At 39.5% G+C, this 22,372-nt stretch overlaps 3 protein-coding genes across 6 annotated transcripts; 2 read left to right on the top strand and 1 right to left on the bottom strand.

Moving 5' to 3' along the window:
* The first annotated feature begins 2,175 nt into the window (after positions 1-2,175).
* On the top strand, positions 2,176-8,422 carry kif2c (kinesin family member 2C). 3 transcript variants are annotated; one of them, XM_026313298.1, is made up of 22 exons: positions 2,176-2,425; positions 2,519-2,613; positions 2,721-2,816; positions 2,935-2,983; positions 3,083-3,106; positions 3,576-3,710; positions 3,978-4,091; positions 4,323-4,414; positions 4,527-4,622; positions 4,722-4,776; positions 4,923-5,085; positions 5,334-5,424; positions 5,674-5,737; positions 6,068-6,159; positions 6,270-6,412; positions 6,667-6,880; positions 7,133-7,243; positions 7,427-7,494; positions 7,636-7,714; positions 7,848-7,928; positions 8,034-8,127; positions 8,215-8,422. In XM_026313298.1, the coding sequence occupies exons 1-22, from the start codon at positions 2,368-2,370 to the stop codon at positions 8,274-8,276; spliced, it is 2,076 nt and encodes a 691-aa protein (XP_026169083.1). In that variant the 5' UTR covers positions 2,176-2,367; the 3' UTR covers positions 8,277-8,422. The 3 variants fall into 3 exon arrangements, with proteins under 3 accessions (XP_026169083.1, XP_026169084.1, XP_026169085.1); XM_026313299.1 differs by lacking the exon at positions 3,083-3,106; XM_026313300.1 differs by lacking the exons at positions 3,083-3,106; positions 3,576-3,710.
* Positions 8,423-9,393: 971 nt separating this feature from the next.
* On the top strand, positions 9,394-14,061 carry selenot1a (selenoprotein T, 1a). The gene is made up of 6 exons (XM_026313302.2): positions 9,394-9,596; positions 10,315-10,425; positions 11,960-12,086; positions 12,904-12,991; positions 13,255-13,422; positions 13,541-14,061. The coding sequence occupies exons 1-5, from the start codon at positions 9,457-9,459 to the stop codon at positions 13,377-13,379; spliced, it is 591 nt and encodes a 196-aa protein (XP_026169087.1). The 5' UTR covers positions 9,394-9,456; the 3' UTR covers positions 13,380-13,422; positions 13,541-14,061.
* A 519-nt stretch (positions 14,062-14,580) lies between these two features.
* On the bottom strand, positions 14,581-20,342 carry LOC113134077 (glutamate-rich protein 6). 2 transcript variants are annotated; one of them, XM_026313301.2, is made up of 9 exons: positions 20,217-20,317; positions 19,955-20,080; positions 18,297-18,508; positions 18,147-18,181; positions 17,790-17,950; positions 15,852-15,934; positions 15,512-15,670; positions 15,089-15,314; positions 14,581-14,863 (listed from the first exon to the last, which is right to left on the bottom strand). In XM_026313301.2, exons 2-9 carry the CDS (start codon positions 19,976-19,978, stop codon positions 14,597-14,599), a joined length of 1,167 nt encoding a protein of 388 aa, XP_026169086.1. In that variant the 5' UTR covers positions 19,979-20,080; positions 20,217-20,317; the 3' UTR covers positions 14,581-14,596. The 2 variants fall into 2 exon arrangements, 1 of the variants encoding a protein (XP_026169086.1); XR_003296049.2 differs by lacking the exons at positions 14,581-14,863; positions 15,512-15,670; positions 15,852-15,934; ... (1 more) ...; positions 18,147-18,181; positions 18,297-18,508 and having other exon boundaries at positions 15,009-15,314; positions 19,955-20,342.
* Positions 20,343-22,372: the final 2,030 nt, after the last annotated feature.

Genomic DNA, 22,372 nt, shown 5'->3' with positions numbered 1-22,372 from the left:
TATTCTTAGCTACATTTAAAGATGCACGGTCATCCATGAAAGAGCTTCATCTCTCCCTTTTATGGTGAATAATGTAAAAGGGAAATTTAAAGATGAAAGAAAATCATGTTAAAAACTCAGGTATATAAGTTACCTTGATGTTACCTGAAAAAACATTTATTTTCACATGTTGTTTGTAATGATCAAATGTTCTGTGAATGCAATCAGGCAAAAGTTCCTTCTTCATAGCATTATTTATGCATTTGATGTGAGTGATGACATTAAGCCCAAGTGCCAATGTGAACAATATAGTGACAGCTGATATCACATAACAGATGCACATATGCATAAAAAAACTCAGTCAGCCCCATGTAGAGATATCATTTCATAAATGCTGACAGACATTTAATAACTTGCTTTGACTGCTCCATCTTTTCAAGGCCACTAGAGAAGGACTGAGGGTGTGAGAATAGATGCACTGACTTACTGAAGGAAAGGAGAAGGAGGAGGAGTTCTTGGAGTAGACAGCACTGAAGGGGAGTGGAAGCTTTGAGGGAGAGAGGAGAGTGTAGGAGTTTGGGAGATGAGAGGAAAAAAAAGGAGGAGGGGACTACCACCCACTAAGCCAGTCATGGAGAGGTTCTCGGGGTTGGGCTGCTCACAGGAAACAGTTGTGGCTCCATCCCAGGCCTCACACCGAGCAGCCCTGGGCCACCCAGTCATCGGCAGACAGACCTACCAAATGGCCTGGCTGGGCCAACCGACAGGGATTTGTTTATTTTTCATCCTCTGGCAGTGGGGGGAAAATTGTTCAGCACAAGCTGTTTATCAGACGTTTGATTTGTCATGTGTCAGCATTTGCTTGTGGGGAATGTGTATACATTAAGTCCAGCTTGTGTATAGTTACTAGGTTTGGAGGCTGAGAGGGCGTGGGCAGGGAGGGCTGGAGAGGCTGGGGGGCTAAAAGAAAAAAAGAAAAAAATGGGAAGCCTCCCACACTGAAGTCAAGGCTGAACTGCATAATGGGTCATTCTCCAGCTGTCCCTGATTGTTGACGTCATGGAGTGCTGAACTGCTGTGCCCGGTTTGCAGTGAATGTTTGTAGAGAGCGAGGATTTAGACAAACAAAGGATTTTTGCAGTCATATGAATGAAATGCAGTAGGCTAAATAGATCAGTGTTTTATCAGAATTCAGGTACAACGGTACACTGATCACAAAATAGCACTCCCTCTGTGTTAGCTCATGGACTCTTGTATCTAAATGCAGGGGTGTGTAATGTGAATATAACACTACATGTAATCAGATATAATGATACTGAGATCTCTCTGATATCCATCCATCCATTTTCTATACTGGGATCTGCTGGAGCCTATCCCAGCTCTCTTTGGGTGAAAGGCAGGGGTCCACCCTGGACAGGTCACCAGTCCATCACAGGGCCACATAGAGACAAACAACCTCACACACTCACACTCACTCCTATGGGCAATTTAGAGTCACCAATCAACCTGACATGCATGTTTTTGGACTGTGGGAGGAAACCGGAGCACTCAGAGTAAACCCACGCAAGGACAGGGAGAACATGCAAACTACACACAGAAAGACCAGGTTGCGAACCCAGGACCTTCTTGCTGTGAGGCAACAGCACTAACCACTCTTCCACCATGCTGCCCTCTCTCTGATATGTTATTTTTAAATATTGTCATTTCCTCTGAGTTGATTTGGAAGAAATTCTTGCCAATCCAATAGTGCATTGTGTCACATATAACAAACTATATATGAACAGAGGTCTCTGGTTGGCCCCAAAGGTGTGATATTGTGAGATAATCTAATTAGTCCATATGATGAGGATGGCTGGAGAAGCTGGGGGGCAGATGGTGACTAGTAGGCTTCTTATTATTAACAGTGCATAAACTAGAATGAGCTCAAAATATCGCAGCGTTTTAAATTAGATAACACTTTAATGATCTTTTGATCATTCCTTTGATCATGATCCTAACTTTAATGATTTAAAACTGAGTATAACAATCACTTTTCATTATAGAGATAATTCCCAATGTATCCAGACAGTGGCGGTATAACGCCAAGTTGCATTTTTTTCTTAAAAACCCATAGAAGAAGAAAGCTGTTGACGTAAACTTCATGACGACCAATCAGATGCTTTAAATACCGGAAATAACGCTCGTTTGAATCTTGGGCGGCAGAAAGGTAAGAGTGAGTTTGTCAACTGGCAGTAGTCAAACCAAATCAGAAGAGAGCGGTCACATATTTACCGATAAAACTACTTTAATAGCAATTATGACACATTAGCTGGAGCGGAAGATCGTAAACGACACGCTAATCTAACCTCAACTTTAAATTCTCCGTTACGACCGTTAAGAAGAACTAAAATGGAGCCGGACCTGAGCAGACTTATCGGACTATCTGTGCAGATCAGTCGCAGCGATGGTGAGTATATATTTTGTGTTAGCCCGTGCAGGCTAACTAACTAACACCGCTGTGTTGTTAACGGGAGGTTATTTGTGTGTGTGTGTGAACCAGGACGTGTGCATTCGGCCACGGTGAAGTCTGTTAACACCGTGGAAGCCACAGCGATGGTGGAGTGGCAGGAGAAGAACACCTGCCGAGGGAAAGAGGTCAGCAAGTCCACACATATACGAGACGTGTGTTTTTTTGGAGCTAGTTAGTTGACATCTGGGTCACCATGCCTTTCTTCTGTCGCCTGTGTTGGCTTGTGATTTAGATTGAAGTGAGTGAATTGTGTGCACTCAATCCAGAGCTGCAAAACCATCTGAAAGCTTCCTCCGCCGCTGACCCTCCACTTCCTGTTCCGGACAAGGTACTTTACCTTTCCACATAATATTTAGTAACGTTCTAACTTTGGACTTCAAGGTTTTAACCTCAAATGGCTATGATAACGTGTTGCACTGAGCAACCTTTATTTCTGTCTTCCACAGAGGTATCAGGGTCGAACGCGTTTGTCCAGGATCCCTGCCCCTTCCACCTGTATGTACCTGCACTGAACTGTGTTGTCTGTCAGACTGCCACATTCTTCAGTGTTCTGTCACTTAACAGCTTGTTTCTTTTCAAAACTATCTGCTCCAGCTGTAACCCAAACCGAAGAGTCAGGTTGGCAACACATGCATGATTTTCTAATCACTTCTTTAGTTAATGGGATCACGGTGCATGTGCAAAAATCTCATACTTCTGGTGGAGCTTGCTCAGACCTTGTCATTGGTTACACATAAGTAATTATGTGCTTTATGGATTTTTTTTTTTTGGGGGGGGGGGTTAAGTAATGGGGTTTTTTTAATCAGCACCTGTTCTTGTGATTCCACTTCTCTGTATCTGCTACCCAAACTTTTGCCACTCAGGGTTGTTGTCTTTTTTTTTTTTTTTTGTTCTCCCCAAATCATAACATAGTGTTGCATAACATAAGTTGCTGTGTTGCATTGTGTATTCTACAAAAGCAATGTGTTTTTCCATTGTGCAGGGCCTTGAATTTCCATTAACCCCATAAAAGCAATGCTAGCAATACTTGGTGATAATTACTTTAAGGCACTGACATTCATCTGACTTGGATGTATTTCGCTTTCAGTTGCCACTCGATCCCAGAGCAGGCAGATTAGTTTGCTCAAGGCTCCAAGCCCTAGTAGGCCACTGGCCCCAACCTCAATGTCTTCTCAGAGTCAGGAGACTCCTGCCGTCAACTCACCAGTCCTCACAAATTCTGGTTTGTAGTAAATGTCTGGGGGGGGGGGGGGGGATCAGAATCAAAACAGTTTTCTACATATTTCTTTTAATGGGTTTTTTGAGACAGGTAACCTTGAGCCTTCTCTATGACTTAAAATATATTTTGTTTGCATGTCCACATTGTACTGTTGCATCACCCATTGCTAACAGTCTTACAAAATGTGACCAGTTGCTGCACATATTGGAGACAGCTTAATATTTGATGCTTTCTTTGTTTACTTGAATTACCTTCTTTTCCCTTATCCAGTGATTGCTAATCAGCATCATAGAAGGACTGAGGCCAAACCACTGGCCTTGCTACTTGAGGCCAAAAAGGAAAATGAGCCTGAGAGAATGCGTCCTCCAGTTGCGGTCAGGTCAGGTCAGTAACAAACTCTGTAACATATCAGACATGTTGGATTGTACAAAAGAAAATGAAAGTTGTTGTTGCTTTGCGACTGCAATCCCAAGCTAGCAATAGAGGTCATAAGAAGTAAGAATAGGGAGCACAAGTAACATGCCCTGAGGAACACACTTTCTACAGTTAAAATTATTGTTTTTACAGTAGTATTAAAACACCACAAAAATTGGTAATCATCTTTATGCATTTTAGGCAGAAAATCTGTGGCCCCCCAAGAGAAAAACAAAAACAAACGGCTGTCTTGTGTTATAAAACCCCCCGAAATGCAACCCAAGAAGGGAAAGGTGAGATCTTTTTCCTGAGGCTTCTATTTATTTTATTTATTCTGAATTGTAAAAGTGGCTGCTGAAACATTTTTAGACATTTTACATTCCCTTTCTTTACTTTTCATTTTAGTTTGCAGAAACCTATCGTCCAAACCAAAAAATCTATGATATGATTCAAGAATTTCGAGAAAGCTTGGAAATCACCCCTGTATCTTCCACTGATCAGGTTAGCTTGTGTTCTCAAACCATCCTCAGTGTATGTATAATGTTGTATGTGGTTTTCAGTATAACATTTTTCCTTCTGGTGGATCTTCTTTTTTTACAGATTGAACCTCATAAGATTTGTGTGTGTGTTCGCAAGCGGCCTCTTAACAAGCAAGGTATAGGGGGAGTGGCATCTAACATCCTGTGTACAGTATCTATAATAAATGTCAAGATTTTCTAAAAATACTACCTTTTTTATTATATATATATATATATATATATATAATGGTGACTGATGGTCCGGACTCCTTGTGTATTCCAGAGATCATTAGAAAGGAGATAGATGTTGTGACTATACCTGGAAATGGTGCACTGTTGGTCCATGAGCCAAAACAGAAGGTTGACCTCACCAAGTACTTGGACAACCAAATTTTCCACTTTGACTACTCCTTTGATGAAACTGCTACCAATGGCCTGGTCTACAAGTAAGGATATTGTTTGGCTTTTTAAATTTGGGCTTTGAAATGATTAGGATCTGATTGCAGGCTGACTCAATCAGATACATAGTGTTTTGACTGGCCAGTTTAATTACTAATAGTTTATTCCTGGAGGACATGATGTAGCCTCCCAATAGAAAGTAGAAAGTGTACAGTATACTTTTTGTAAAAAAAAAAAGTTTTTTTTTTATTTTTGATTTGGCAAGACTTCTGAAAAATAACAATTTCTACTTTAGTTTCACAGCCAAGCCTTTGGTGCAGTCCATTTTCGAGGGTTGCATGGCAACATGTTTTGCGTATGGCCAAACAGGAAGTGGAAAAACTCATGTAAGTTGCTGCTCCTTGCTGCGTGCGGTTGAATCTATAACTTCACTTTGTATAAATGCAATAAGTAAATATGTCAATGCATGGTTTCTTCAAGAAATGCTCGCTTTTGAATGGAGGTTTCTACTATGGGAAGGACCTCTAGGCTTTCCCCTGAATTCTAATCTCTGCATAGCACACTATGCACATTCATTTTTATTTATTTATTTATTTTTTTTCCCCCTCTTTCCTGACTTTATATCTCCCAACTAGACAATGGGGGGTGATTTCACAGGTAAACAGCAGAACAGTGCTAAAGGAATCTACGCCTTGGCAGGTAGGAAATTACTCCCAGATTTCCATAGATGAGTTGTGACATTAGTTTGGTTAGGGAATCTGATCAGGATTCGTTTTCCCCACACAGTAGTTACAATGGGATAAAAAGATAATGTATCCACTGTAATTGTGTTTTCACATTTGGAATTCTTTAGAGAAATAGATTTCTAACTTGTTTTGTTTGTATTATTTGTCTAGTTTATTTAGCATTGAAATCCCATTGCATCACCCTTACTTACTTATGCAAGTAGTAAGTAAGTTCAGGTTTATCTTAAAGTGCCCCTAACATCAGAACCTAAATTTGAATTATGCTTGACTCTCTTCCTTTTAGCCCAGGATGTTTTCACCCATCTCAATCACAGGAAGTATGCTAAGCTGGATGTCTCTGCTTATGTCAGCTTCTTTGAGATTTACAATGGCAAAGTAAGAAAAATGTATTTCCTTGCCTACATGGACATAATTTAATTGGAATGTTTCTAAAGGATCAGTCTGTTCATTTGTTCTGTGGGTGAAAAATGTAACTTTTGATTTAGGTTTTTGACCTGCTGAACAACAAGGCCAAGCTGCGTGTTCTAGAGGATGACCGACAACAGGTTCAGGTGGTAGGTCTGGAAGAGGTCTGTGTTACCACAACAGAAGAGGTCATCAGGATGATACAGACAGGCAGTGCTTGCAGGTATGTGTTAAGAATGTGTGTACTTTTCCCAAAGATTTTTATTGCTTCCTCTAAACAAACATGTTTTGAAAGAGCATTAATTATGAAGTTTATCTTAACAGCAACACAAATAGAATGTCTAAAATACTTTTATGCTTTTATCAGTCTTAAGTATTCTGGTTAAACAAAAGTAATAGAGTTAAAAAGACACATTTTAATAGCACACTGATTAATTAGTGACATCGCTGTTTTTCTTTTTCCTTCTGTCGTTCCAGAACATCTGGCCAGACCTCGGCCAATGCCAACTCATCCCGCTCTCATGCAGTCCTCCAGATTGTGCTACGACGCAATGACCGTGCTACCACATTGCATGGCAAATTTTCATTGGTTGATTTGGCTGGCAATGAGCGTGGCACAGATGTCTGCAGCAACGACCGCAGCACTTTGGTTGAGACTGCAGAGATCAACCGCAGCCTGCTGGCTCTAAAGGTGGAGTATATATATGTGGGGGATGCCTACACCACATAAATAAGTCGTTGACTGCAAATTGAGAGCTGTCTCTTGCACCTCCATTTGAGAGTGTGAGGGTTACTATATCTGCACACGAATTAAGAAGAATAAAATGCTCATTTGTTTTGATATTCACAGAACTCAGTCCAGATAAATGAGCATCCACAACACCTGAAAGCATGTTGAAAATTACTCCTAACATGTCTGTGTATCCACTCTTGTGCCCCGTAGGAATGCATTCGTTCATTAGGAAAAAACAGCGAACACATTCCATTCCGCATGAGCACTTTGACCAAGGTCCTGAGGGATTCTTTTATTGGAGAGAAGTCTAGGACCTGCATGGTATGTTTAAAAACATAATATGCAGCATGTATTTAATATGCCTATTTACACTTTGGTATGTAGGGTATTATGGTCTGTTTTACATTATAGTGGATGATAGAAATGCACACCAAACAACCAGAAACTGACATGAGTATTTGTGTACAGGACTTGTATACATGTTTTTCTTCTTTTGTCCCATAGATTGCAATGGTGTCTCCAGGCATGGCTTCCTGCGAGTATACAATGAACACACTACGTTATGCTGACAGGTGCATACTTTGCTTATGAAATTCCAATAGTTTTTAAGCTTTTTATGCTTCAGACACATTATCCTAAACTACATATATTTCAGTAATTGGAAACTTTTGACCAGCAGTGTAAAACCTTAATCATTTTTCATTCTTGTGCAGAGTGAAAGAGCTCAATGGCACTTCCAAAGCAACTGGATCAAAAAAGGCAAAAAATCTTACCAGTGATGCTTCAGATGAGGTCAGTTGTACAAGATTAGCCCAAAATGATATAAATGTTATAACTATTATCAGAACATACTATATGTTATGATTACTATATTCTGTGTATAATTTGCTAACATTTTGCTGCTATTTACTTTTGCGTGTTATAGGAATCTGTTGAAGATACAAGTGTATATGATGCCATATCGCAGGTGGCAGAGCTAGAGGAAAAAACATATGCAGAGCTCCAGGTAAAGTTTTAAATCGGCTCTTGTTAACAGCATAATGTCAAATTAAAATTTAAAAAAAAAAAAAAAAAAGCTTTTCACGTCCTCACACCATTTTCACTTTCTCAGAGGGCAGAGGAGTTTGTCACAGCAATGGAGAAAACCTCATACAACCTTGAGGCAGGACTTCCTCACCTGCTGGAATATTCACAGAACTTACTGGGTTTGTACCGCAGCTTGATATTGGACTTTGTTTATGCATTTGAATTTAGCCTGTTATTTGTATTCATAAGTCTCATTCATTCCACAGACATGGTTTTAGCTTTGAAGTCTGCAGTGGATCAAGAGCGACAGATAAGGCTGAAACACTGAGAAGAGCCCAGGAATCCATCTGTTGCAGATGCTGGTTTAAAATGAATCTTTTGAAGTTTTTTTTTTTTTTGATTTTTTTTTTTTATTATTATTATTTTGAATAAAATTGTTTCTGAAAACACTAATTCATTAAACTTTTAACAAGCCCCTTTAGAAGTTGCTGATGTATACCACTAGATCTACCTTTTGTTTTTTTGCTTGTGGTGGGCAGATGCTTATTCCCATGCCCAAAACTGACCAAAGTTTGATGCTAATGTCAGATTGCAGCACAATAGTGAAGTTAAAAAATAATTATACATTTATATAAACTAAAAACAGCATTCATGCTTGAGATGCATTATGGTGAAAACGGTTATTAAACTATGGATTTATTCAAATACAAGATATGCCTGCCTGCCCCTCTCAAAACATAAATGGTCTAATTGAATTAAAAATCTGTCAATGATGAGAAATGGATATCTGCCTCCTTTAAAATTACGAACTTTAATTATATCTTTGATAAGGAAATCAGGTCAATAGCAGGCCTATAATACGTTGTCAGACCTAATACAGGAAAATGTCTTGACTAGAATATATAGATTATCTTCAACTCTAAATTGGCAGAGCAGTAGGTGATGCTAAAGACAAGTTATTTTGAAACAAATTTAGAATAGCAGGGATGCAATAATGAGTAAAATTATTTATTGTATTGTAGAAGTACAGGGTGACAGGTATATGGAATCTAGAAGCAAGTGGGCACCATGAGACCAATACAGTGAAACACCAGGTAGGAAAAGAAAAAGGATAATTGGGTGACAGTGTTCAATAAACATCTAATAGGCAAGCATCCATCTGGTCTGAATCAATGTACTTTGTCAAAAGTATATCTCAGAAAGAAAAAGGCCCTAAAACAGAAGCTCAGTAATTGGAGAGTTCTGTTTAAACACATACTTCGTATTAACATTAAACATTAAAAGTTGTAACAGTTTGGTTCATTTAAAGTAAAGTGAGTAATTGATAGATTGTGTTTTTTTTTAGGAGAATTAAACTGTGGTTCACACTCCAGGACAGTAGGTGGCGATAATGCATCTTCACGTTGGTTGCCACCCGTCAAAAACCAACAGCAGCAGAAGAGGCCGGACCAAGGAAATGTAGAGATTAAAGCAGCTACGACAGAGCGTGGAAATAAACCCCGGAACGGATGGCGATGAAGTGGTTACGTTTTTCGTTCCTCGTCTTGGGGCTTTTCTCGCTGTGCTGCACCACATCTGGTGACAGCAGCGGAGTGAAGAAGATGAAGATGCAGTTTGCCACGGGACCCCTTCTTAAGTTTCAAATTTGGTAAGCAAGTTGAGCGAAAATCTGGCGAGTCATGACAAGCTAGCTAAGGTTAGCTAACTAGCTCCCGGCAACTAACTAGGCCAAAAGCGGAGAGCTAAGTAGCTAACAGGAACTGGGCGTGTGTTAATACATTAGAAGAGACGGCACTGTTTTTTACTCTACAACTGTTAAAACACACAGGGAGGGGGGTACGTTTTATAGATGTGTCCAGTTGTGCTTCAGTTTCCGCTGTCAAACATGCTGCAAATCAGATTAGAGGAAATTTCCAACGTAAGGGCAAAGAGCTTTCCAAATCTCCAAACACGTAGTTTTTGTGTTTCTGCGTGGTGCTGAAAACATAAAGCCAAGTAAAGTCACGCTAAGTCACATGTAATTAATCCCTTTAATGAAACAGTTTATCCATATGTGGAACAAACTGAACTCAGATTTATGAAAGCAAGTACAAACATTAAGGTGATTAATAATACAAATTATGTTAATAAAGATGTCACGTGATTTGAAAAGATTAAGGTTCGTGGATGTATGTCAGAAGAACAGGAAACAGGAAAGGAACAGGAAAGTATTTGCATTGCAAATTGCTGCTCTTCTGCAAAGCGTTGGAGTACAGAGTGTTGAATTTGGAGAAAGCTAATATGCTGCTAACTGGAATTGTGGTGTGACTGTCTTATACTATAACTGCTGTATATGGTTTTCTAAGAGTGTGTTTATTTACTCACAGCATTTCCTGAGGGTACAAGCGGGTGTTTGAGGAGTACACGCAGGCCTTGTACCAGCGGTACCCAGACATCCGCATTGAAGGAGAAAACTATCTTCCCATACCCATCTATCGGTAAGACCGAGATCGTCTTCCATGTTATAAATGAATTACAGCCAGCTGTATTAAATCAGGCTAAAAGCCGTGTGGGATTAGCTGTGATTTGACTGAGGGGATGTAATGTTCATGGAGACCAGGACTTCTGGCTTGGAGGGACCGAGCTGAAAATGGTTTTCTCTCATCATCTAACCAGACAGAGAGGCAGGCAGAAAGCAATCTAGTTAAGTAATCTGGTGGAAAAGCTGTATGTCATAGACACAGCAATGCTAGGAGCAGATGGTAGAACCTAGGGATCTGGTATAGATGGAAAAGAGAATAGACCCAAGTACAGAGAATTGTGGCACACGTGTGGAGAAGCAGTCAGAGCTGGATACTTGCAGGTCCCTACTTGCAAGAGACCTGCAAGGTTTGTCCAGATAGGTAGAACCTAAGTCAGCCAATAGCTGTAGCAGACATGTCGAATTCAGAGAGTGTAAAATGTGGATTTGGTGATTACCTGTCAAAAGCTGAAAACAGATTGAGATCGATATGGAACGAGAACTGAGCTGCATCTTTAGTAGTCCTAAGGGACTCTACCACTGTCAGAAGGACCATTTCTGTAGTAACACCACTCCTGGAACCAGACTGGTTGACACAAAGGAGATTGTTCAGAGTTAGGAATTTTAAGATCCAGTTGAAGGCTGTAATTCTTTACAAGGGATGGGTCAAAGGTGGGTTTCTTAAGCAGTGGGAAAACTAGGGCCTCTTGCCAGTTGCATGAATCTGTTAATGATTTGTGTTACTGTGAGTGCAGTTGCTTGCAGGAGAGTGAAGGGCATAGGATGTAGGCAACAGGTGGTATGATGTTGTTATCTGTTAAAGGGGAGAAGGAGGAGAGTGATACAATGCGTGATGGAGGTAGAAGAGTATAGTATCTTCATCTGGTAGAGAGAACTTGTCCTGGTCGTATTCAGTTTTATCCTCTGTGATGCTGTATGAAAAAGACAGAAGTAGGTTCTGATTCTCAGCCAGATCAGATGGGGTTCTGGTTCCTGAGGGTGGTGTGTAGTTCACTAATCGGATTAGTGAACCAGAGATTAGGAGGTGACGGCCAGGCAGACCTGGAAGACAGGAGCTATTACACGTATGCTTCAGGCTACAATTGTGATTCTGATGAAGTTTGACTTGTCCAGCCTTTATGCATTAAAGTCAGAGGACTAGTTTAAAATAGACTATTTGTGTCGCAGGCTAAATCAATCCCAGGTGTGATAGTCAATTGTGTAGTGTAACTAAGACCCTGAGGTCCTCATCAGTTCAACACACCAGAGATTAGCTCAGTTAATGAAAGACAGTATCACACCCTATCTATCTTTAGCTGACTTGTTGGAACAATAAGATTGTTTATGCTAACATTGTTAAATCAGTTGCAGTACACCTTAAATTTAAGGCAGTAAAACTGGACTAAACACACTGAAGGCTCTATGTTGCAGGTTAATGGGTGTGTGTTTGTGTGTGGTTACTAATCGTTTGTGTAAATTGTATTTTTTTTGTTTTGTTTTTTCCCCCTCAGACACATTGCTTCCTTCCTGTCTGTGTTCAAACTGCTGGTGATTGGGCTGATTATTATTGGCAGGGACCCATTCCCCCTCTTTGGTATGCAAGCCCCAGGGATCTGGGAGTGGGGCCAGGGAAATAAGGTAAGGTTTCCTGGAAGTGTAGTAGTCATTAAAGCTCGGAGTCTATAGAAGAGCACCATATTATTTTCATGTGTAACAACATGGTTGAGTGTGGATTCACAGTTGTCACTATGTTGCTGTGCATGTGTTTTGTAGGTAATCAACACACAGGAACAAGGTTAAATTATACAAACAGAGGAAAGTAAGCTTTAGCTTTAGATGTTTTTCTCATACAGCAGCATATATACACACTGCCAAGTGCAGTGTAAACACTTGGGATTTCATTAGCATCTCATTCAGGATCTTCAGGTTATGTTGTTAAGTATTGTTTTGCTGTGATCTGTTATCCCCAGGGTTAGTGATGTGTCAGATGCTCAGAGGGAAAAGTGACCAATAGCTGTTGACATCAGATAGTTGCAAATAAAACTGTCTTACTCCATTGACTATTTTATAATATACCAAGTCCTGTATTTGTGTAATATTTGGTAAAATTCTCTTGACGGATATCAATAAGTCATTTGGCTTAAGAAAAGAAATCTGTTGTCAATGACTGCTCTATGCCCTGTAATGTGCTACTCCATAATGTCAGTAAAGAGACCTCTGTGTGAAAATGTGTATTCATTATTTTTAGTTAGCTATTTTATCCAGACCGGTGAGTGTGGTGTTTGTCCTTATTGTTGCATCAGTCTGAAATGATATTCTTGGTGCACCATTTTTGTGATTCTGAGTGAACAAGATGCAATGTGAAAGCTTAAAATAAAACTGCTACTAAAGAAAAAAGTGAGATTTTTTTTTTTATGGCAAATTTTAAAACTCAAATTTCTCTTTCTTTGTTCAGATTTATGCCTGCATGATGGTGTTCTTCTTCAGCAATATGATTGAAAACCAGTTAATGTCTACAGGAGCATTTGAAATCACATTAAATGGTGAGTCTGTCATTTACAGCCTGGCCTGAATCCAATGTTTGTTTGGTTTTTTTTTTTGGCTTAGATTAATTTCAGCTGGCTGTGATTTTGCAAACACAGGTAACAACCAAAATATAGTGGTCAGCAATGACTTCTGTAGTTAAAATATATAGTTATTAATCAGAAGGTTGCTAATAAAATAAAATGTTTGTGATACAGTGATAAATATTTGTGTGGAATAGACAACAATGACTTGAAATAAATTGAATTTTGTGCTTCGGTAGATGTGCCCGTTTGGTCAAAGCTGGAATCAGGGCACCTGCCTTCCATGCAGCAGCTTGTGCAAATCCTGGACAACGAGATGAAGATGAATGTTCACATGAACACAAGACCACACCACCACTCATAACCCTTCTCTTTAATTCCTGGCTGGAGCTAAAAAGCCACTCCATGTAAGTACAGTATTGTTAATAGGACAGTTTCTTTAACTTACCATTCTTTAGCTGATCTTACAAGCTGCCCAGTGGAAATATTCATGTTTTGATCTGCCTATATGATCTTCCTTTCTAGGTTTGAGGTGGGTTTCTCATCGGACTGTGAAGTGATGTTTATGAAGGTCTGCGCTGAAGGCAGGAAGACTGCTAGCACAGACTAGATGCCCCCATCACTCTTCAACATGCCCCTTTGAGACGTCCCGCCCCCGACGCCAGAGTGGGATCTATGGCTACAGAGCCGGCCGTTTGGTCATTTTCTTGTACTGTTCATACTGCAGATTTCATCCAGGTGATATCAGTGGACCCATAAGCAGAGATTTAACATTTGATTCTTAGTCTTTAACTTGTTACATATAGTTAATCTATGTGAATAAAAAAAAAAAAAGAAAAAGTAATTTGTACCACTGAGCCATATGTAGAATTTTAAGTTTATTGTTCTAAAAGTAGCTTAGCAATGTAGAAAATGCAACACTTAAATTATGTCAGTACTGTTGTGAAAATAATGTTGAGTAATTGTCTTTGGTATGATTTCTGAATAATTTTTATATTTACATTTGGACAAAGCTAAGATTAATAAAACATGTAACTACCTGGAAAGCAGTGCATGGTGTTTACTGACTGATTTGGTGAAATATATTTATCCAACATGACAGCCTTTTGGAAGGCTACATAATGTGCCAGCCCATCAGTTGTCAATGTTTTAGTCACTTTAGTTAAAGTAAGCCCGGGAGGACTAATGCTGCTGAATGGCTTGGAGACATTTTGCTTGTTGTGAGCGCACAGCTTTTAGCCATCTGTTCCATCTAATGTTATTAGGAAGACTTAAGGCTGACCACATTAGGTGAGACAAAACCAATTAGACAGGTGTACAAAGTGAGACTAAAGCATACAGTGGGAGTAGAGTGCTACAGCACAGCTACACGGTTTGTTGAAGCCATTGTGAAGCAAGAAAATGTAGTTTGGTACACTAAATTGTGTATGTTTCTGTGTGGAAGAGCAGCCAGTGGCCCAGACTCTCAGTGAGAAATTTGATATGAAGATAAGCACCTTAAAATTTTGCACATTCATGTAGTTATAAAAAGGTGATTCTTTTCTTTTATTTTTTTTCACCATGCACTTTATTACTGGGACATCAAAGACAACCCTGAAGACAGTTTTGGATATAGGCTCTTTCACTGTCACTCATCACCACACGAGTACTGTCTTCTAAAAGCCTTTTGGAGACAACATGGAGGTGAGAAGCGTGTATGGCCTTAGACAACTGAGGATGGGATGGTGTCACCAAGTACTGGTGAAGACGTTGAATGGCCAGGTTGAACCTAATCCTGGATGCCGATACAAACAGCTCCTCCTTTGATATTGGTGGTCCTGAAGCAGGCTGGTCTGTTTTAGAGTACTTCTAAAAAGATTTTTTGTTTCACATTACTGGAGCAAATAATGTAAGAAAGATCAAATTCATTTGATTTATTTAAGCCCGAGAAGAACGGCATGTACTGCAGAACTGGAGGTTTACATGACTGCAACATGAACACATCTTCAGCCGAACAAAAATAATTGTGTGCAGTAGTGCACAGCTTAATAAACACTTGTTAGATTTTAAAAATTAAAAAAGCTTCACTTTTACCTGAGAACAACAGGTACCCACACTGAACTTTGCCTGTTGACCTTTTGCTAGGAAGGAGACAAACACTTGTTCCCTCCCCAGAACTCGCACCCCAACGGTTTTGTTGATCGACAGGAAGACAGGGTGCAGGGAAGTGGAGGTTTGGCCCACATTGCTCCAGCACCACCGTCGAACTCTTGCACCCATCTCATCCAAACACTGACCGCCTGATCTGTTTAAGGAAAGCCTGAACACATGAACACACACACATGCAGAGACAGTGTTGAACAACATAGTGTACATGAAATGCAGACATAAAAAGAGGTTAGTCTAACTTATATTTACCTAAAAGTGAAAAACTCAAATCAATAAGACAATTGTCTAATCTATAATTATATTAAAAACATAAGAAGGAAATGATTCCTATAAAGATGAGCGTTGTACCATATGTTTCCATTGCTGTGATAACATGTTGCCCTGCCATCGCACTGGAACAGAGCTCTAATTGGTTGAGCAGGGGCGTTGCTATCATCATACACAATGCAGACCCTTCCATTTTCTTCAGTGATCACAACAATGACTGCCAAGAGGCCTGAGGGGTAACTGTTACCATGACGATAAGGATGGGAACACCCACCGTAGAGTACTTGTATTGCACAGACAATCTAAAACACCTATTTTTTCTGGCATCTTGCACTTCCAGATTGCTCTATTTATTTATTGTGTTTTGTTCACTGGTCTCCATGATAAAAATCAGCTGACAATGTAAAAATTGTGTGGATACAAGACCTGAGCAGAGCCATCAGGTAACACAGTAAGAAATTTCATGCCATTGGAATAAAACTTCTGTAGTGGTTTTGCCAGACCCTGGGAATGTATAAGATTAAAGAGAAAGACAAAAGATCTTTATTGCTTCAAGTGTTTTTACATGGGCTTGGACTTGCATTCAAAAGAGATATTAAAGTTGCATTATGGGAAATGCAGGGTCAAAGATCAAGTTTTGAAGCTTGTCCAACACTATATATAATAATAATAATAATGCAGTATATATGCAGTATATTATTATATTATGCAGTATATATATATATATATATACAGTATATATATATATATACAGTGGGTACGGAAAGTATTCAGACCCCTTAAAATTTTTCACTCTTTGTGTCATTGCAGCCATTTGTCAAAATCCAAAAAGTTCATTTTATTTCTCATTAATGTACACTCAGCACCCCATCTTGACAGAAAAAAACAGAAATGTAGAAATTTTTGCAAATTTATTAAAAAAGAAAGACTGAAATATCACATGGTCATAAGTATTCAGACCCTGTGCTCAGTATTGAGTAGAAGCACCCTTTTGAGCTAGTACAGCCATGAGTCTTCTTGGGAATGATGCAACAAGTTTTTCACACCTGGATTTGGGGATCCTCTGCCATTCTTCCTTGCAGATCCTCTCCAGTTCTGTCAGGTTGGATGGTGAACGTTGGTGGACAGCCATTTTCAGGTCTCTCCAGAGATGCTCAATTGGGTTTAGGTCAGGGCTCTGGCTGAGCCAGTCAAGAACGGTCACAGAGTTGTTCCAAAGCCACTCCTTTGTTATTTTAGCTGTGTGCTTAGGGTCATTGTCCTGTTGAAAGGTGAACCTTCGGCCCAGTCTGAGGTCCTGAGCACTCTGGAAGAGGTTTTCTTCCAGGATATCTCTGTACTTGGCCACATTCATCTTTCCTTCAATTGCAACCAGTCGTCCTGTCCCTGCAGCTGAAAAACATCCCCACAACATGATGCTCCCACCACCATGTTTCACTGTAGGGATTGTATTGGGCAGGTGATGAGCAGTGCCTGGTTTTCTCCACACATACCGCTTAGAATTAACGCCAAAAAGTTCAATCTTGGTCTCATCAGACCAGAGAATCTTATTTCTCATAGTCTGGGAGTCCTTCATGTGTTTTTTGGCTCTATGCGGGCTTTCATGTGTCTTGCACTGAGGAGAGGCTTCCGTCGGGCCACTCTGCCATAATGCCCCGACTGGTGGAGGGCTGCAGTGATAATTGACTTTGTGGAACTTTCTCCCATCTCCCTACAGCATCTCTGGAGCTCAGCCACTGTGGCTAGGAAGAGTTCTGGTTGTCCCAAACTTTTTCCATTTGAGGATTATGGAGGCCACTGTGCTCTTAGGAACCTTGAGTGCTGCAGACATTCTTTTGTAACCTTGGCCAGATCTGTGCCTTGCCACAATTCTGTCTCTGAGCTCCTTGGGCAGTTCCTTTGACCTCATGATTCTCAGTTGCTCTGACATGCACTGTGAGCTGTAAGGTCTTATATAGACAGGTGTGTGCCTGTCCTAATCAAATCCAATCAGTTTAATGCTGGACTCCAATGAAGGAGCAGAACCATCTCAAGGAGGATCAGAAGAAATGGACAGCATGTGAGTTAAATATGAGTGTCACTGCAAAGGGTCTGAATACTTATGACCATGTGATATTTCAGTTTTTCTTTTTTAATAAATTTGCAAAAATTTCTACATTTCTGTTTTTTTCTGTCAAGATGGGGTGCTGAGTGTACATTAATGAGAAATAAAATGAACTTTTTGGATTTTGGCAAATGGCTGCAATGACACAAAGAGGGAAAAATTTAAAGGGGTCTGAATACTTTCCGTACCCACTGTATATATATATACTGTATATATATATATGACTATAACTTTAATTTGTGATAATATCTGTACCTGATGATGACAAATGCCAAACTGACATGGGCTGTGGTCACAAACAGGAATTAACACCTGCGTGTCTTCAGTTTGCAAGCTCTCACTTGTGCTGGTCGGATAAAGTTCTTTTTCTTTAGCACAAGAGAGTCGGAACCTGAGGACCTTTGATTCTGAGGAGGCTGATAGCATAGAACAAATAATATTACTTTCACTAAGAGATTTAAAGTCAAAGTTGTTTAGTTTCTTACCAATAATATAACCAAATTTTAAAAATCTGTGAAATACATGGATAACCATGTTTATATATCAGAAATGTATAAACTGTTAATATTTAAATGTGTCAATTTGTATGTTATGCCCTGAGCAGTTACTCACACATTTCTGCCACAGGTATGGAGACTGATTGTAGTCTATGAAAAGATGCAAATTATATTGTATCTGACATAAGTGTTATGCAGTTATGTTCATGATGCATAATGGTTATATTTGTGGGTCTGTGTGACATTTTAAAATCCAAATCCATACCCAAGTTTACTTGGTAATTCCAAATTAAACTGGCTGTAATCCTCCATCTCTCGGATATGGGGGAGCAGGTCTTGCAACTCTCTGGCTGATTTATTTTGTAATGATGTAGAAGTACTAGTGCTCGGGACTAGTTTCTTCTGAAACAAACATCTCTGCTTCACCAGCATCTCATACAGCTGCTGCCGCTGAGCACAGCAGAAAGGTGGAGCTGTCTAAGATGAGCACAAAAAGAGAATACAGAGCAGTCAACAATGCATTAGGTGTGGAATCTGGATTAGTACATTTACTTCCAGCCTCACCTCAGGCTCCGTTGGCTGTGTTAGATTCAGGGAAGGTCGAGCCTTTTCCCCACAGTACTCACATTTTACTGGATATTCTGTTAGCAATGGAGACTAGACAACAATGTTAAATTTGACTAACCAGCAACATTAAGCCATATGGTTATAAGGAATTTAAAACATTAACTAGAAATTTGATATTGTACCACTGGAAGAATGGTTGTTAAGCTCATCCTGTCATTGTCGGACTCTCGATTATACCTCAGAACTCCTGCAGTTCTGATACAACAGGTGGGTGGTTCACTGACAGACTGTGGACACCCGTCCGGTGTTCTCTTGCCAAACACAGATTAATATAAAAGTTAAATTAAACAAAAGCCTTATTATTATGCCCAATACAGATATATAGATATATTTATTTACACTAATAGGTCAGTAACTATGATCTGCCTTACGCTGTCATCCAGGAAACACAGTGGCTCATGCTTTAACATAGTAGCAGTGGCATCTAATGGCAAAACACAGGTCACAGTCACTCCACTGAATTAAATCCCAGTGAAGTATGACTATAACAGCTGCTTAATGAGTCTCCTTTGTAATAAATAATTTGATGAAGTGATGATCCTGTTTATTTGATTATTTCAATTTAATTGTGCTTAGAGCAGACTCACAGGGACAACCGGTGCTCATCTTTGCCTCCGTCCTTCTGACTGCAGTGATGCTACTGATTTTGGTGTCTGTCTCTATCACACAGCAGCACTGCTAAAATTTCTAAAACATATAATCAATTACATAGACAAGCAGACATATAAAGGCAGACAAAACAAATATTAGCAAGGCAATAACATATAAATGTTTTCCCATTGAAAGTGTAATATGAGCATGGGCTATAATGATAAAAGCACAACAGTGAAAAAGGAATCCCACTGGTTGTTGTGAGTAACCTTGGAGATGAAATAGCTTTCTATAGCAATGTGCATTGTAGTAGCCTACCGAATTCTGACTGCTGGCTGATTAGCTGATTGTCTGCTGGTTAAGATCCACACAATTATTACAAAAAACACAGTTATAATAAGCTGCACAGTCAGGGTGCTGATTCACACTTCCCCAACTTTGTGTGCAGAAAAGAATAAAAGGAGATATTTGAAATGCATTGCATATTTTAAAAACACACAAAACAATTTCAGATATTGTTTGAACCTGGGTGTATATTTTTGAATATAATAATAAGTAAAACTGTTTTTAAATGTGTAAATTCTATAATCTGATTTTTATTTAAGCCTAAATATTAATGTGTAGGTGTGTGATGTAAAAAAAAACAAAATGTTTTAAGCTGAATTGGAATTAGAGCTATAAAAGACAACAACAAAAAAATCTCACCTCACCTCGTGATCCCTTTACCATCGCTGTTCTGGAGTCACCTCAGCACATGGAGTTTGCTCAGCTGTCATGGAGATTGTTGTTGATTGTTGTTCAAATTTAGTGGGTTTTTTTTTTCCTGAGTACCTATTGGTTTAAAAGTCAACACTTGACAGTGGAAACAGCAGTTTATGAGACCAATCTGTAAATCCATTTAGTAACCGTTCCTGAGTATACAGTCCTAACACAACATCGTCATCATAGGTCAAGAAAAACTGTTTACCCTCTGCTCCGTTGCCTACTTTTTATGCCAGAGCAGCAGCAGGGCCAGGCTCTATTTGTGGCAATGGCAACGAGTAGTGGCATTTGCAGTGGCACTTCCGGGTGCCGCTGCAGATGCCGGAAGTGCCACTACAGATGCCACTGCATTTCAAAGGGTGCCACGGCAGCTGCCACAGGACTTTACGAGGTGCCGCGACACTTTGGCACTAGTGAGCTAAAAAGCGATCCGAATTGGACACAGTTCCGTTAGTTAGCTAGATGCCACGCGTGGTGCCGCTGTATTTTGCGCAGTGTTAGCGGCACCAGAAGCGGCAGCCGGAGATGCCACTGGCATTTTTATTGACACCCCATGTTGCATAAGCAGCCACACTGTTATTGTCGTCCTCTTTTAAACTAAATAAAAAATGCAAAGGCACATTTCACTATAACCTTAATATAACTTTGTTTACGTAGCCTATTTCCACGCCTCCCCGATGGTTTTCCTATTGTTGTTAAGGTGACACTCATGTCTAGACTCTGTTAAAGATGGTATAAGCTGTAATGTTTTCTGTGATTTGTTTTATTGTCAATGCTTGAAGCGACATGATATTGAAAGTGCTTATACAGAAATAGATTGGTGAAATGACTTCTTAACCAGTAGGTGGTGCTGTAGTAAAAATGTATAGCAATGGTTATGGGTTAGAGTTTGATGCTTAAAATAAGACAAGGATCAAACTACATTTTTATATAAGCTAGGACAGTTAGGACATGAATTAAATGCAATAAGTTATGTTTTCCCTCTGTTTTCCATATGAAAGTATAATTGTCATTTATTATGATCTTTGAATTTTTAGTCTACACTTCGTTTCTGTATTTTCTGTTGTGTGCTGTTAAGTTATGAATGTTTATCTTTATGTGACTTCAGTTAACATAGGACTAATTTGTGTATTAGCCTATAGCCTATGATTATTATGTCCTGGTGTTTTAATGTGGGTATTGCAATCATCAGTCCAAAAAACATCATCTTGTGACCAGCATATATCAAAGATTATGTCACTTTGTACAGTGAAGACAATACACCGGCAATACAACTCTATACATCTCCCCGTTATGAGCTGATGCAATATTTTTTCATTACTTTTATTTATTTCTGTATCTCATTTTATATATATATATATATATATATATATACAATTGTAGATATAGATGATTTCATTTTTTCTCGTATTTATTTTTCTTCTTATCTGAAGCAGTCTCTGGCAAAGGAATTTCCTTCAGGATTAATGAAGTTCTATCTTTTCTGTTTTCTTAGTTCTATGATCACCTGCTTTTCAGTCAAGGAACAGATACCAGAGTTTGACTGCAACCTGTTTGTTTCTGTATGGTAGAAAGCTCTTACTGAGGTGTTGAAACTAGGTGTTGATGTCAAATGAGATAATGTAAGGAAACAACCAAGTAATACACTGACCTTTAGTTCTCTGTAATTCAATAATTTGCGAAGGACAACTTGTTTTAACACTCTTCCTCCAGAAGATGGTAGAGTTTTGCATGTTGTTTTTGTCCGGTCTCTGATTGAAATTCAAGAGAGACCAACCATTAAATTAGGACACAGGTTAGAGTAACTTTTTCAACTAACTTTACCACAGCCACAGACCTATTTCCTGAAAAGAAACACAGCAAACAAAATCTTATAATGACCTCACACTGAATTCCAGCTCATTCATCCTTCCCTGTTGTCTCTTGACCTTATGGCCTTAATATTACTCAGGTGTAATGAATTCATCGTGATTAGTGTTCCGCTGTTTGTGATTGGTTGCTGCAGCAGCTGCTCCACTTGTTCCAGCACAAATAGCTACAAACTGCAGACACTGCCACATTTCCTTGAGTCATGCAACATGATGTGTCAAGGAAAAGGGAAAAGTGCTGCAGTTTCCTTGGCTGCAGTTATTTTGATATGTTTTGTGGCGCAAATGGTGGACTGTTACCGACTGAAGAAAAGGGAAATCTGAGCTGGTCAAAGAGATGCCAGTACAGCTAAAAAGCAAAGTATCCAAGAGGGGAGAATAGTCTTTGGGAGAGTTTTTTAAGAAAGGGTCAGGCCTTGAGTCGGATGTATTTGACAGGACTGGGAGATCCTCTTCAAATGCTTCTGTGACGGAGGGCACAGCTTATCAAGCA

This window comes from Mastacembelus armatus, chromosome 17, assembly GCF_900324485.2.
Source record: "Mastacembelus armatus chromosome 17, fMasArm1.2, whole genome shotgun sequence".
In the NCBI taxonomy this organism is placed as follows: domain Eukaryota; kingdom Metazoa; phylum Chordata; class Actinopteri; order Synbranchiformes; family Mastacembelidae; genus Mastacembelus; species Mastacembelus armatus.
Note: the sequence above shows the minus strand (reverse complement) of the source record. Positions and strands in the feature narration are given on the sequence as shown.

Excerpts from the sequence above, each read along its gene's own strand:
- kif2c (XM_026313298.1), top strand. The coding sequence starts at position 2,368 with ATGGAGCCGGACCTGAGCAGACTTATCGGACTATCTGTGCAGATCAGT. Across the intron at positions 2,984-3,082 it reads GATCCCTGCCCCTTCCACCT|CTGTAACCCAAACCGAAGAG; the intron begins GTATGTACCTGC and ends TATCTGCTCCAG. Across the intron at positions 5,086-5,333 it reads ACCAATGGCCTGGTCTACAA|TTTCACAGCCAAGCCTTTGG; the intron begins GTAAGGATATTG and ends TTTCTACTTTAG.
- LOC113134077 (XM_026313301.2), bottom strand. The coding sequence starts at position 19,978 with ATGGTAAAGGGATCACGAGGTGAG. Across the intron at positions 18,182-18,296 it reads GAATTACCAAGTAAACTTGG|ACTACAATCAGTCTCCATAC; the intron begins GTATGGATTTGG and ends ATCTTTTCATAG. Across the intron at positions 15,935-17,789 it reads TTGGCATTTGTCATCATCAG|GGTCTGGCAAAACCACTACA; the intron begins GTACAGATATTA and ends ATACATTCCCAG.